This window comes from Heptranchias perlo, chromosome 20 (assembly GCF_035084215.1).
Source record: "Heptranchias perlo isolate sHepPer1 chromosome 20, sHepPer1.hap1, whole genome shotgun sequence".
NCBI classification, from domain to species: domain Eukaryota; kingdom Metazoa; phylum Chordata; class Chondrichthyes; order Hexanchiformes; family Hexanchidae; genus Heptranchias; species Heptranchias perlo.
In genome coordinates, this window is record NC_090344.1 from 15,359,581 (window position 1) to 15,373,640 (window position 14,060).

The 14,060-nt window shown below is 47.3% G+C and overlaps 1 protein-coding gene across 1 annotated transcript; it reads right to left on the reverse strand.

Moving 5' to 3' along the window:
- Positions 1–3,465: 3,465 nt before the first annotated feature.
- Positions 3,466–6,320, reverse strand: LOC137335937 (probable G-protein coupled receptor 139). The gene is made up of 2 exons (XM_068001449.1): positions 6,116–6,320; positions 3,466–4,364 (listed from the first exon to the last, which is right to left on the reverse strand). The coding sequence occupies exons 1-2, from the start codon at positions 6,318–6,320 to the stop codon at positions 3,466–3,468; spliced, it is 1,104 nt and encodes a 367-aa protein (XP_067857550.1).
- Between the last annotated feature and the right edge of the window lie 7,740 nt (positions 6,321–14,060).

The window sequence follows — 14,060 nt, forward strand, 5'->3', positions numbered from 1 at the left end:
ACTGATCACCGACACCTACAGTCCCGGGTTCTCCTCCACCTCATGACCCATTATCACACTGATCACCGACACCTACAGTCCCGGGTTCTCCTTTACCTCATGACCCATTATCACACTGATCACCGACACCTACAGTCCCGGGTTCTCCTCCACCTCATGACCCACTAACACACTGATCACCGACACCTACAGTCCAGGGATCTCCTCTCCCTCCCGTCCCATTAACACACTGATCACCGACACCTACAGTCCCGGGTTCTCCTCCACCTCATGACCCACTAACACACTGATCACCGACACCTACAGTCCCGGGTTCTCCTCCACCTCATGACCCACTAACACACTGATCACCGACACCTACAGTCCAGGGATCTCCTCTCCCTCCCGTCCCATTAACACACTGATCACCGACACCGACAGTCCCGGGTTCTCCTCCACCTCATGACCCATTAACACACTGATCACCGACACCGACAGTCCCGGGTTCTCCTCCACCTCATGACCCACTAACACACTGATCACCGACATCTACAGTCCAGGGATCTCCTCTACCTCCCGGTCCATTAACACACTGATCACCGACACCTACAGTCCCGGGATCTCCTCTACCTCCCGGTCCATTAACACACTGATCACTGACATCTGCAGTCCAGGGATCTCCTCTACCTCCCGGTCCATTAACACACTGATCACTGACATCTACAGTCCAGGGATCTCCTCTACGTCCCGGTCCATTAACACACTGATCACCGACATCTGCAGTCCAGGGATCTCCTCTACCTCCCGGTCCATTAACACACTGATCACTGACATCTGCAGTCCAGGGATCTCCTCTACCTCCCGGTCCATTAACACACTGATCACTGACATCTGCAGTCCTGGGATCTCCTCTACCTCCCGGTCCATTAACACACTGATCACTGACATCTGCAGTCCTGGGATCTCCTCTACCTCCCGGTCCATTAACACACTGATCACCGACATCTGCAGTCCCGGGATCTCCTCTACCTCCCGCTCCATTAACACACTCATCAACGGCACTTACAGTCCCAGGATCTGCTCTACCTCCCGCAATATTAACACACTGATCACCGACACCTACAGTCGTGGGCTCTCCTCGACCTCCCGCCCCATTAACACACTGATCACAGTATGTAAAAATTAAAAGATTAGTGAAGACAAATGTAGATACCTTACAGTCAGAAACAGGTGAATTTATAATGGGGAGCAAGGAAACGGCAGAGTAATTAAACATGTACTTTCGTTCTGACTTCACGGAAGAGGACACCAATAACTTTCCAGAAATGCTAGGGAACCAAGGGACGAGTGAAAAGAAGGAATTAAAGGAAATGAGTATTTGTAAAAAAAAATAGTGCTGGAGAAATTAATGGGACTGAAATCCGATAAATCTCCAGGGCCTGATAATCTACATCCCAGAATACCAAAAGAGGTAACCATGGAAATAATGGATGCATGAGTTGTCATCTTCCAAAATTCTATAGATTATGGAACAGTTCCTGCGGATTGGAGGGTGGCAAATGTAAACCCACTATTTAGAAAAGGAGGGAGAGAGAAAGCAGGGAAGTACAGAACGGTTAGTCTAACGTCATTATTAGGGAAAATGCTACAGTCTTTTATAAAGGATGTGATAACAGCACAGTTAAAACATGTAAATGGGATTAGACAAAGTCAACGTGGATTAATGAAAGGGAAATCATATTTGACAAACCTACTGGAGTTTTTTGAGGATGTAACTGGTAGAACAGATAAGGGAGAACCAGTGGACGTGCTTTTTTGGATTTTCAGAAGGCCAGTGATAAAGTCTGAAATAAGAGATTAGTGTCCAAAATGAAAGCACATGGGATTGGTGGTAATATATTGGCATGGATTGATAATTGGTTAACAGACAGGAAACAGTGAGCATGAATATATCGGTCTTTTTCGGGGTGGCAGACAGTGACGAGTGGGGTACCGCAGGAATCAGTGCTTGGACCCCAGCGATTCACAAAAGATATCAATGATTTGGATGAGGGAACCAAATGTAATATTTCCAAGTTGGCTAACGACACAAAACTAGGTGGGATCGTGAGTTGTGAGGAGGATGCAAAGAGGTTTCAAGACGATTTAGACAAGTTGAGTGAGTGGGCAAATACATGGCAGATGTGGTATAATGTGGATAAATGTGAAGGAAGTAAAAACAGAAAGGCAGAGTATTATTGAAATGTTGATAGATTGGGAAATGTTGATGTACAAAGGGACCTGTGTGTCCTTGTACAACAGTCACTGAGAGCAAACATGCAGGTGCAGCAAGCAGTTAGGAAGGCAAATGGTATGTTGGCCTTCATTGCAAAAGGATTTGAGTATAGGAGCGAGGATGTCTTACTGCAGTTATACAGGGCCTTGGTGAGACCACACCTGGAGTATAGTGTGTAGTTTTGGTCTCCTTACCTAAGAAAGGTTATACTTGCCATAGATGGAATGCAGCAAAGGTTTACCAGACTGACTTCTGGGATGGCAGGACTGTCATGTGAGGAGAGAATGAGTCGACTTTGCCTGTATTCACTCGAGTTTAGAAGAATGAGAGGGGATCTCGTTGAAACACATAAAATTCTGACAGGGCTAGACAGACTGGATGCAGGGAGGATGTTTCCCCTGGCTGGTGGGTCCAGAAAGAGAGGTCACAGTTTCAGGATACGAGGTAGGACATTTAGGACTGAGATGAGGAGAACATTCTTCCATGTGAGGGTGGTGAACATGTGGAATTATCTACCACAGAAGGTTGTTGAGGCCAAGTCACTGAATATATGTAATTAGGAGCTAAATAGATTTCTAGACAGAAAAGGCATCAAGGGGTATGGAGAGAGAGCAGGAAAATGGTATTGAAATAGATATTCAGATCAGCCATTATCATATTGAATGGCGGAGCAGGCTCGAAGGGCCGAAAGGCCTACTGCTGCTCCTATTTTCTAAGTTTCTATGTTTCTCCCGCCCCATTCACACACTAATCACCGACATCTGCGGTCCTGGGAGCTCCTCTACCTCCCTCCCCATTAACACACTGATCACCGGGACCTACATTCCCGGGATCTCGTGTATCTTCCGCCCCATTAACAGACTGACTACCGACACCAACAGTACCGGGATCTTCTCTGCCTCTCACGCCATTAACACATTGATCACCGACGCCTACATTCACACTCTGGTCACCGACAGCTTGTGTTGTTGTTCACTTAATTACCGTTTAATTTATCCCATATGGACAAACATTTCTAGCGATAGGTGACCACATGTTATTTTACAACTTGTCCTTGCATGTGATACACACTTTGACAAGATCTGTAAAATGAGTCTATCAATAGCCTCAGGTTATAAACGTTTCAGCGATTACATAAACACTCAGTGTTTGCAGCACCGCAGCCTGTCGGAATAACACAGATCTAACTCTGCAGTCTTCCGATCTTCGCACTATTTAATGAATTTAACAATTACAGTAAAGGGATATTTCACCACGTTCTTCAACTGCTCTCTGAATTTAGCCTGGGTCACGGCATAAATACAGGTGTTTGTGCAGCAACTCAGGAGCTGGAGCATAAATCCCAGTTCTTGTACAAGTGGATGTAGAATTACAGACGAAGAGTCCAAATACAACAATCGTCGATTAATAGAATACAACATGAACACCACCCATAACACCATAAAGTTTCCTGATATAACAAACAGTAAAATCATTGATTTCCTGCGACTCTCCATCTCTGGGTCTCTGGGGCTCTCCCCACTGCTGTGACCCCGGAGTCTCCTGCGGGCTCTGCTGGCCACTAAAATGTGTCTGACTGTGAAAACATTGAGGAACGCAATCAGAATAAATGGGACACACGGGGTGAGGATATAATGAAGGAGTTCGATTACTGCCCATACCGGGGATGTTGAAACACCCGTTACAGCAAAGCAAAACCAAGGGTTATTGGAAAGCAGATATTGACCTTCGAACACAAAGTACCAGAAAATGTTCTTTAAACAGCTCAGCACACTCGCTGTTCCTAAAACCAGAGCTGCCGTTTTCTTGGTGCAATAATTAGTTTTCAGCTTCTGGCAACAAATGGCCACAAAACGATCAAAGGTGAAAGTGACGGTGAACCAGACAGAACAGTCCGTGACTGCATAAAGCAGAACAGCGTGGATATTACACACGGGAAAGTGGTCTAGAAAAGTGAACTGTGAACGATAAATAATGGGAATCTGCCTCAATAACAGATCGATGATAATGACCAGTAGATCCGCCGCCGCCATGGACACCAGGTAGCGAGTGACACATTTGGAGAGACCGCACTTCCCACGAGACAGGATCACAATTGTCAATAAATTAACTATAAGGAAGCGAAATAAAGATTGAAATTCTAGATCAAGCTGTGACACTCTGTAAACAATAATAAAATCTCTGGAACCAACTATAAATACGAGTAAAGTTCCTGGATCCCCTGAAAATATTATTGCAGTCTCTGGATCGCCTGTGAATATTGGTACGGTCTCTGGATCCCCTGTAAACATTATTACACTCTCTGGATCCCCTGTAAATATTAGTACAGACTCTGGATCCCTGGAAATGCCAGTACAGCCTCTGGATCCCCTGAAAATATCAGTACAGTCTCTGGATCCCCTGTAAATATGAGTACAGCCTCTGGGTCCCCTGTTAATATCAGTACAGCCTCTGGATCCCCTGTAAATAATAGTAAAGTCTTTGGATCCACTGTAAATAATTGCACAATATCTGGATTGTCTGTAAATATTAGTATGGTTTGTGGACCTCTTGTAATATTTGTACCATCTCAGGATGCCCTGTAAATATTTGTATCATCTCAGGACGCCCTCGAAATATTAATACCATCTCTAGCACACTTTAATATTAGTACAGTCACGGGACCCCGTGTATAAAAAAGTACAGCCTCTGGACCACGTGTAAGTATCAGCAACGTCTCTGGAACATGTGTAAAAAGTAGCACCGTCTATGGAACATGTGTAAATATTAGAAACGTCTCTGGAACATGTGTATATATTAGAACCGTCTCTGGACCACGTGTAAATATTAGCACCGTCTCTGGGACATGTGTAATTATTAGCACCATCTCTGGACCACGTGTAAATATTAGCACCGTCTCTGCAACATGTGTAAATATTAGAACCGTCTCTGGACCACGTGTATATATTATTACCGTCTCTGGATCCCCTGTAATTATTTTTACAGGCTCGGGATCGCCTGTAATTATTAGTACAGGTTCTGGATCCCCTGTAATTATTAGTACAGGCTATGGATCCCCTGAAAATATTCCTACCGTCTCCGGATCCCCTGTAAATGTAAGTACTGTCTCTGGATTCCATGTAAGTAATAATACAGTCTCTGGACCCCCTGTAAATATTAATACAGTCTCTGGATCCCCTGTGAATATTGGAACCGTCTCTGCTTCCTCTGTAAATATTAGTACTGTCTCTGGATCGCCTGTAATTATTAGTACCATCTCTGGATCCCCTGTAAATATTAGTACTGTCTCTAGATCGCCTGTGAATATTAATACAGTCTCTGGATCCCCTGTAAATTTGGTTGTGGTCTCTGGATCCCCTCTAAATATTAGTACAATCTTTGGATCCCCTGTAAATTTTACGATCGCCCCTGGATCCCCTGGAAATATTAGTAGCATCGCTGGACCCCTCTGTAAATCCTGAAACACCCGAATGGCTCCATAAAAACAGGGTCATGCTAGAGCTCCCTGAACATACAAACTCACTCCCAGGGACCCATCCTAAATTAAACCTATCACCTAGAAAACGCCCGTAAATATATTTCCCATCCATGTTCCCCCTATCGCTATATTTCCCATTCCACGTTAACACTTTAATTTTTACGGTGGCTATAGAGGCTTACCGGAAACTCGAACAGCAGAGAGTATGGCACAGGCAATGAGAAGAACAGGAATACAGTGGAACAAGTTTTATAGAATTAACATTTGGATCTAGAGACTTACCAGGAACACCGACAGCAGCGAGGAGGGGATAGTAAATAATAAGAACAGTAATACAGTGGAACACGGTTTATGGAATTAATAGTTGGATTATAGAGACTTACCAGGAACACCGACAGTAGCGAGGAGCGGATAGTATATTAGTTGTATACTCCGAAGCATAAAATATGTCCGCCCCACAAATGACATTGAACCATAATATGCAAACAGATATTGAAACACCCAGAATGAACTGTCCCAATCGATCGTTCTAAGATTCCGACCCATTTCTGCAACAGTCCAGTCTATTGTTCCAAGATTCCGATACATTGCTGTCACATTCCAATCGATTGTTCTAAGATTCCAACCCATTTCTGTAACATTCCAATCTAATGTTCCCAGGTTCCGATCTATTCTCTCCCTCTCTGCAGGGCCGCTAATCCCTGTTAGTGCCGGAGGTGATGCTCCCACTGACACTATGGGATAACACATTGAATGTAGTCGTTTATTTATAGCACAGGAAAACATTCCAGTGAGACAATTAGGGCCCATGGAGACTGACATTAATTTCAGTCACTGAACAAACAGAGTCGGTTAGCAACTTTAAACTGAACGAATATGACATCAAAACATATATTTAATCAAATATTACACAGATGGAAAGCCCAAAGCCCAGATTATTATATTAATAAATATATGGAACAACAGAAACTATGAGACCCGCGGTCTGGCAGCATTGAAGCTGGATTATTGCTTCTGGCTTCTGGTACAATTGTACTTGATTGTTGAAGCTTCCTATACTTGGATAGAGTTGCTACAGTACATAAAGAGCGGCGGTTTGGCAGGTCTTACATTGTTGGTGTCATTTACAACAGTGCACTGAACAAGATTCCTGGCAGGCATGGGTGACCTGCTGGGGCTCTCGTTGGCCAGAAAAGACGACTGGGAGCACGTAGAGAGGTCACGCAGAGCAGATCAAGCTACAAGGAGGAGGAGGAGGAGGTGCAGGGCACTGAGCAGAAGGCCGTATTTCATGAAGGCCTTCAGGGAACAATACTCTTACCTCAACATAAGCAGAGGTCGGTGCATCCGATGGCTGCAGTTCACGGAAGAGGTCGTGCCGGAGATTTGTCAACTGCTGCAGCCACAACTGCAGCCTCAGAGCAGGGCAAGGACAGCATTGCCTGTGGCTGTCAAGGTAATCACAGCGCTGAACCTTTAGGATCTGGATCCTTTCAGGCCGCTACTGACGATGTGAGCAACACCTCACAGTTTGCAGTACACTGCTGCATAAGGGAGGTCATTGATGCACTGTACGAGCTGTGTAAAAGGTTCATCACATTCCCTCTTGACCGAGATAAGCAGAATGAACGAGTTCGAGGGTTTGCAGGCTTCCCCATGGTGCAATTGACTGCAACCACATTGCCATGTATGCTCCACATATCAACTCGGCCATCTTCATGAACAGAAAGTGGTTTCACTCCTTCAATATACAATTAGTGTGCAACCACACGCAACTCATCATACAGGTCAATGCCCGCTATCCTGGCACCAGCCATGACGCTTTCATTACACGGCAGTCCAACCAGAACGGCAGGTCAAAGGCTTGCTATTGGTCGACCAGATCTATGCCCACATGAGGTGGCTCATGAGTCCGGTCGGGAATGCACGCACACACGCAGAGCAGTCCTACAGTCGAAGGCATGCAGCCACACAAAACGTCATCGAGCACAGCGTAGGTGTCCGAAAGCAATGCTTCCGTTGCCTGGTCCATTCTGGAGGAGCACTCCGCTGATTCGGTGTCAAGATTCGGCGTTGCATGCTGCACAACCTCGCACTGATGAGGGAACAGCCCTGGCTACCGCCGATCTGGCGAGAACCTGAGCAGCAGGCAGAGAAAGAGGATGGAGAGCAGGAAGAGGAGGAAGTGCAGGAAATGGAGGACGGGCCAAGGAGGCAAGAAGATGCATAGGCCCTGTCTGCCAGGACTCTGCGTGCTCACCTTATTAATGAGTGATATCAGTAACCTCAACAACACCACCCAAGCCACAAACAAAAGTCGGACACTCCCCACGTGTCCTCTCCCAATCGTCTTCCTCATCATTACACATCGCTTCCTCCTGCAGCGCCTAAATAAAAACTACAATCAACAACCTTCAGGCTTGGGCTGATAAGTGGCAAGTAACATTCGCGCCAGACAAGTGCCACGCAATGACCATCTCCAACAAGAGAGAGTCAAACCACCTCCCCTTGACATTCAACAGCATTGCCATCACCAAATCCACTACCATCAACATCCTGGGGGTCATTAACACTGTGGCTAACAGAGCAGGTCAGAGGCTGGGTATTCTGCAGTGAGTGACTCACCTCCTGACTCCCCAAAGCCATTCCACCATTTACAAGGCACAAGTCATGAGTGTGATGGAATACTCTCCACTTGCCTGGATGAGTGCAGCTCCAACATCACTCAAGAGGCTCGACGCCATCCAGGACAAAGCAGCCCACTTGATTGGTTCCCCATTCATCACCTTATACATTCACTCCCTTCACCGCCGCCGCAATGTGGCTGTAGTGTGCACCATCCACAGGATGCACTGCAGCAACTCACCAAGTCTTCTTCGATAGCACCTCCCAAACCCGCGACCTCCACCACCAAGAAAGATAAGGGCAGCAGGTTCATGGGAACAACACCACCTGCATGTTCTCCTCCAAGTCACACACTATCCCGATTTGGAAATATATCGCCATTCCTTCATCGTCGCAGGGTCAAAATCCTGGAACTCCCTTCCGAACAGCAGTGTGGGAGAACCTTCACCACACGGACTGCAGTGGTTCAAGAGGCGGCTCAACACCACCTTCTCAAGGACAATTATGGATGGGCAATAATTGCTGGCCTTGCCAGCGACGCCTACATCACATGAACGAATGAAAAGAAACTGCGACTTCAAACACAAATTTATAAACTAACACATGAAATCATGTGAACACCATTGTACTATTTCACCTTGTGCATTAATTCAGTGCTTTCACTCGTGTGCCTTTACCTATCCTCGTGCTCCTTCATGGTACATCCTTGTGACTGGAGCATGGTGGTGAGAGGCTGCTGACCTTCAATGGAGGAGAGTGCAGATGGCCGTGGCGGTCGACCTCGAGCATTTCTGGGTGACAGGGTCTGGCTGCAGACTGCATCATCTCGGCATGGGCTGCAGCAGTCTGGCCTGGTTGGCTGACAGGCAACGGCAATGGCACTGGCAGAGTGGCAGGGGTGGGAGCAGGAATGATGTCGCCCGGAGAGAGGACAGCAGGTTCGACTGACATGGCACCATTGCCACACTCTCGGAGCAGCGCGTCAGCACTTCTCGTTGGAGAACAGATTGCTGGAGTGGTCCCGTTTCACGGTGGTCCCCACAGCCACGATAACAGCAGTCTGGAGCGCTGCAGTCTGGGCTTCCAAAACAGCAGTCTGAGCTCCAGTGCAGACCTCCAGCACCGCCAGTGGCCATGGCCGCAGCGTTGGCCCATCCAATGATGGCCAGCACTGGCTCCTCCATGGGGGTAAGGACTTGTCGGCCTTGTCCTCCTCCAGTTCTTTCTTGCTACCTCCCGAAATGCGCCACCTTCTCCTGCAAGATAGAGGGAAGTGTGTCAGTGAGTGCCCTGCAAAATGTTTGGATGATGTGGCTGTTATGGTTGAATTGCTGGTATGTGTGTGTGACCTGTGAGTTGGGGGTGTGCGGCTTGCAGCAGCGGTAATGTGTGAGGGTGAGAGGAAGATTGTACGAGTTGAGTGCGGCTTGAAAGAATTTGTCGGTATGTGGGTGATGGGGGATTTCGTGCGTGGAACAGTGGATGAGGCGAATGATACAGTTCATAGAATCATAGAAAGTTATGGCACAGAATGAGGCCATTCGACCCATCGTGTTTGTCGCTGAAGTTGGATGAAATGATAGGCAGTTCCTTGTCTTGCATTTATTTCAATGTTACTGTGCGATAAGCAGGATACAGTCAAGCTTAGGCACGAGCTCTTTAGACAGTACCCCCCACAACAGCCAAAGCGTGGTCCTGGTCCCATTATGCAACCTTTGCTCACACCTTGGACACGCCCACCGAACCCATCTTAATATATACAGACTGGGTATCTTTGTCTGTCACTCAAACACCACTTAAAACCAACTGGCTTTGGAACAGTCATTTCCCCCACAAAGACCAGTATGTCTTTGTTCACCACAATTAGGTGTGAGTTTTCTCCCATCAAGCTCAATCTTGCCCCGATTGCTGTGTCCTATTTAGAGCAACGTGTGGTTTCCCTGTATTTGACTGGTCTTTGTTTCCGAGACTGGTTGTCTCCGTTCATCGTTCACCAGGCAACAAGTTCAATCTTATGTATATTTTCCCCGGGCTTTGAGTAATACCCAATTTACATCGGTACAACAGGAAATCAATTGTTAGGCATGGACATGGTCTCGACATGACTTTGGTTGTGTGGCTGTTCAACCCTCTCAGCCTTCATTGTTTCTCTTTCCCTCATTCATGTCTCAATAGTAGGAAACGCTACTTGACAGTTGACGTCACTCACCTTGACTAGTCGTGTCAAATCATTGAACTTCTTCCTGCACTGCTTCCATGTTCTTGGTGCTGCACTCCTTGCATTGAACTCGTTCACTACTTCCTCCCACTGCCATTTGAGTATGTGCCCGGAGGGCCTCTTGCCCAACACCCCCGACCAGCGGATAAAGGATGCCCCTCCTCCTCTCCACCTCTTCCACCAGAAAACCTTGCTGCTCGCTCTCACAGGCGCAGCCATTCACAGTGTCAGCTGCGGCTCAGTGGGTCGCCATCTCATCAGAGTCAGAAGGTCGTGGGTTCAAGTCCCAATCCAGAAACTTCAGCACCAAATCTAGGCTGTCACTACAGTGCAGTACTGAGGGAGTGCAGCATTGTTGGAGGAGCCGTCTTTCGGATGAGACGTAGAACAATGTCACCGTTCTGCCCTCTCAAGTGGACATAAAAGGTTCCATGGCACAATATCGAAGAAGCGCAGGGGAGTTCTCCCCGGTGTCCTGGGGCCAATATTTATCCCTCAACCAACATCACTAAAACATAGATTATGTGGTCATTATCAAATTGCTGCTTGTGGGAGCTTGCTGTGCGCAAATTGGTTGCCAGGTTACTTACATTACAATAGTGACTACACTTCATTGGCTGTAAAGCGCTTTGGTGTGTCCTGAGGTTGTGAAAAGCGCTATCTAAATGCAAGTCTTTTTTTTCCTTCAATATATTCCAGCATAGATTTACTTCCCAATGGGCTTCCACCAATTTCTGCTACCACATTTCATCTCTCATTTAAGAGGTGCAGGCTGCCTTTAAGTAAAACGAGCCACTCCCTGTATCTGGACACCAGGCTGGTGCCTGCAGCTGATCAAAAGCGTAGGTAGCACTGGCTGCACACAGCAATCATTGAAATCATCAGGCAACAAGAATGTTAGGTGCTGCCTGCATCGCCACCAACGGGTGTGGGTTAATTCTGCACCGCGATGCCAACGTCCGTTTTTGGTGGTTATCCAACAAAAGCACCTCTGTATTTCTAAACACCTCAGTGTATTTCACCCAGTGTCGAGAACTGTGAGGTCTCCCCTGATGTGACAGCTTTCTGTGTTTATAAACTTGTATAGTAATGGCGAGGCCTACGTGCACCAAGTTTCTCAAACTACGCACTGGAGGCCTTTGTGGAGGAGATGGACGCACAGAGGGACATCCAGCATCCGCAGAGCCGGTGGGGTGGGGATGGAGGTGGCAGCAAGAGGCCCACCAGACAAATACTGCGCTAGAATTCAATGCCAGGAGCATTGCACCACACACATTGATGCAGTGCAGGAATAAGTTCAACGATTTTACATGAGTGGTCAAGGTGAGTAAATTCAACTGTCAAGTGTCGTCTCCTACCAAATGCATCATTAACCACAACCATGACAGTCACATCACCAAAACAACTTGCAGGACACTCACTGGACGAGACAGTGCTGGCCATCATTGGGCGGGCCGTCGCTGCGGAACTGGCTACTGGGGGTGCTGGAGATCTCGACGAAGGGGGTCTCGACAATGCATACCTCATGCTCCTTCTCGCTTCCCATTCTCCCTCATCCCACAAGCTTTTCTGGCTCACGTGCTGCAGATGATGTAAGCACGCACGTCTTACTGCCTCCTCTCCCCGCACCACAAATCAACCCGTGTCCAGTTGTCATTGTAGATACCCAAGCACCGGAACCTGCCCAGTCGGAGGAGGCAGAGGAAGATGACAGTGATGATGCAGACACACCATCACTCGATCTTATATTCCTAGCCACCAACTCGGAGACTCACACTGTGCATAGTTTAGAGGATGTATCGGCACATGGTGAGACACCGGGCACAAGTGCGCAGGAGCTGGGGCAGGGGGAACGGATACTACAGGTGCCAGCTCGCCGGAGGGCACTAGTTCTGCTGCCGAGGAGTCAGATGAGGACTTCAATAGGCCAGGCTACAGAAGGCGGCTGATGGGTGTACAAAACCAATTGCTGGATGCACTAGAAAGCATGAACACAATAACAAGGATGTGGAGATGCCGGTGATGGACTGGGGTTAACAATTGTAAACAATTTTACAACACCAAGTTATAGTCCAACTTGGACTATAACTTGGTGTTGTAAAATTGTTTACAATAACAAGGGGCATGGAGGAGTCCACTGGAACTTGGCACAGGGCTTTGCACAGAGCTTGGAGCCCATCCCTTCCTACACAGAACGGGTGATCACCTCCAACAGCACACCTGTGGAACCAACCATGACGCAGAGCCTGTTGACCAATGTCACAGCTTCCATTGCAGAACGAACCACTGTCAAAGGTATGTATGCTTCATTTGGAAGCTCAGACTGTTGCGTTACAGGCTCCATTCTCCAGCAGTTCTCCAGGATTGCTGAGGCGCTTCCAGCCTTATGTGCGCCGGACGCCATCTTGGTAAAGGGTTTCGCGTTCCCGCAGATAACGAACGCTGGCAACGTGTAAAGTTGGGAGAAGATGCGTTAGATCAGTGTGCAACGCTGATTTAAAGTGATAGACACCATTTTGAGAATAACGCTCAAATCAACGCACAGTCTTAACCCCAACCATCTGAACGTGTCTTCGAGTGACTGAAGGACCCCCACCAGCGCTATTTAAAGGGATCATGCAGGATTTATAGTTTAGTTGCTGGATTATTGATTCTTGCTACTGATGCATTTGTACCATTTTTTGGAGGTCTCCTATAATTGAATACTCAGGCATGGGGACATAGCCTAACATTTAGAACCAGGGTGTGCTGGAGTGAAGTTATGAAACGCTTCTACACGCAAAGTGTGGGAGAAGTTTGGAACACTCTTCTGCAAACAGCAATTGAAGCTAGCTTATTATTGAATTGTAAATCTGAAATTGATAGATTCCTGTGAACCAAAGATATTAAGGAATATGGGGCTAAGACGGGTTTATGGAGTTCGGTCACAGGTCCATGATCTCATTGAATGGCGGAACAGGCTCGAGGGGCTAAATGTCACTGCCAGTCGCTTTCTCCTGTTATTCACCACCTTCTCCAGCAAGAAAGCGAGAATTGTGTCGGTGATCGTCCACCGGAATGTCTGGGTGATGTGCCTTTCAAGGTTCAATAGCTGCCAGTTTGTGTGACCTTGCAGCAGTGGTAATGTGTGAAGGTGAGGGGAAGCATCTGATAGGAAGAGTTGAGCACTGCTTGAAAGAGATTGTGAGTGATGGCGGGTGTATTGCGTGGAACAGTGGATGAGGCGAGTGATGCATTTGGTAGGAGATGCCACTTGACAGTTGACCTCACTCACCTTGACCACTCAGGTCAAATCATTGAAATTCTTCGTGCACTGAATCCATGTTCGTGTTGCTATGCTCCTGTCTTCCGTTGCCTCCCACTGCCTTGGCAGCATATGCCTGGAGGGCCTCTTGCCCCTCTGCGGATATAGGATGCCACTCATTCTGTCCACCTCTTGCACCAAAGTCTCCAGTGCATCATCAGAGAACCTTGGTGCACGCTCT

Bases quoted from the DNA above. Each gene is read 5' to 3' on its own strand.
- LOC137335937 (XM_068001449.1), bottom strand. From the start codon at position 6,320: ATGTATCGGAATCTTGGAACAATAGACTGGACTGTTGCAGAAATGGGT. The intron at 4,365-6,115 runs GTAAGTCTCTAT...GCTTCCTTATAG, and splicing joins CGCTACTGTCGGTGTTCCTG to TTAATTTATTGACAATTGTG.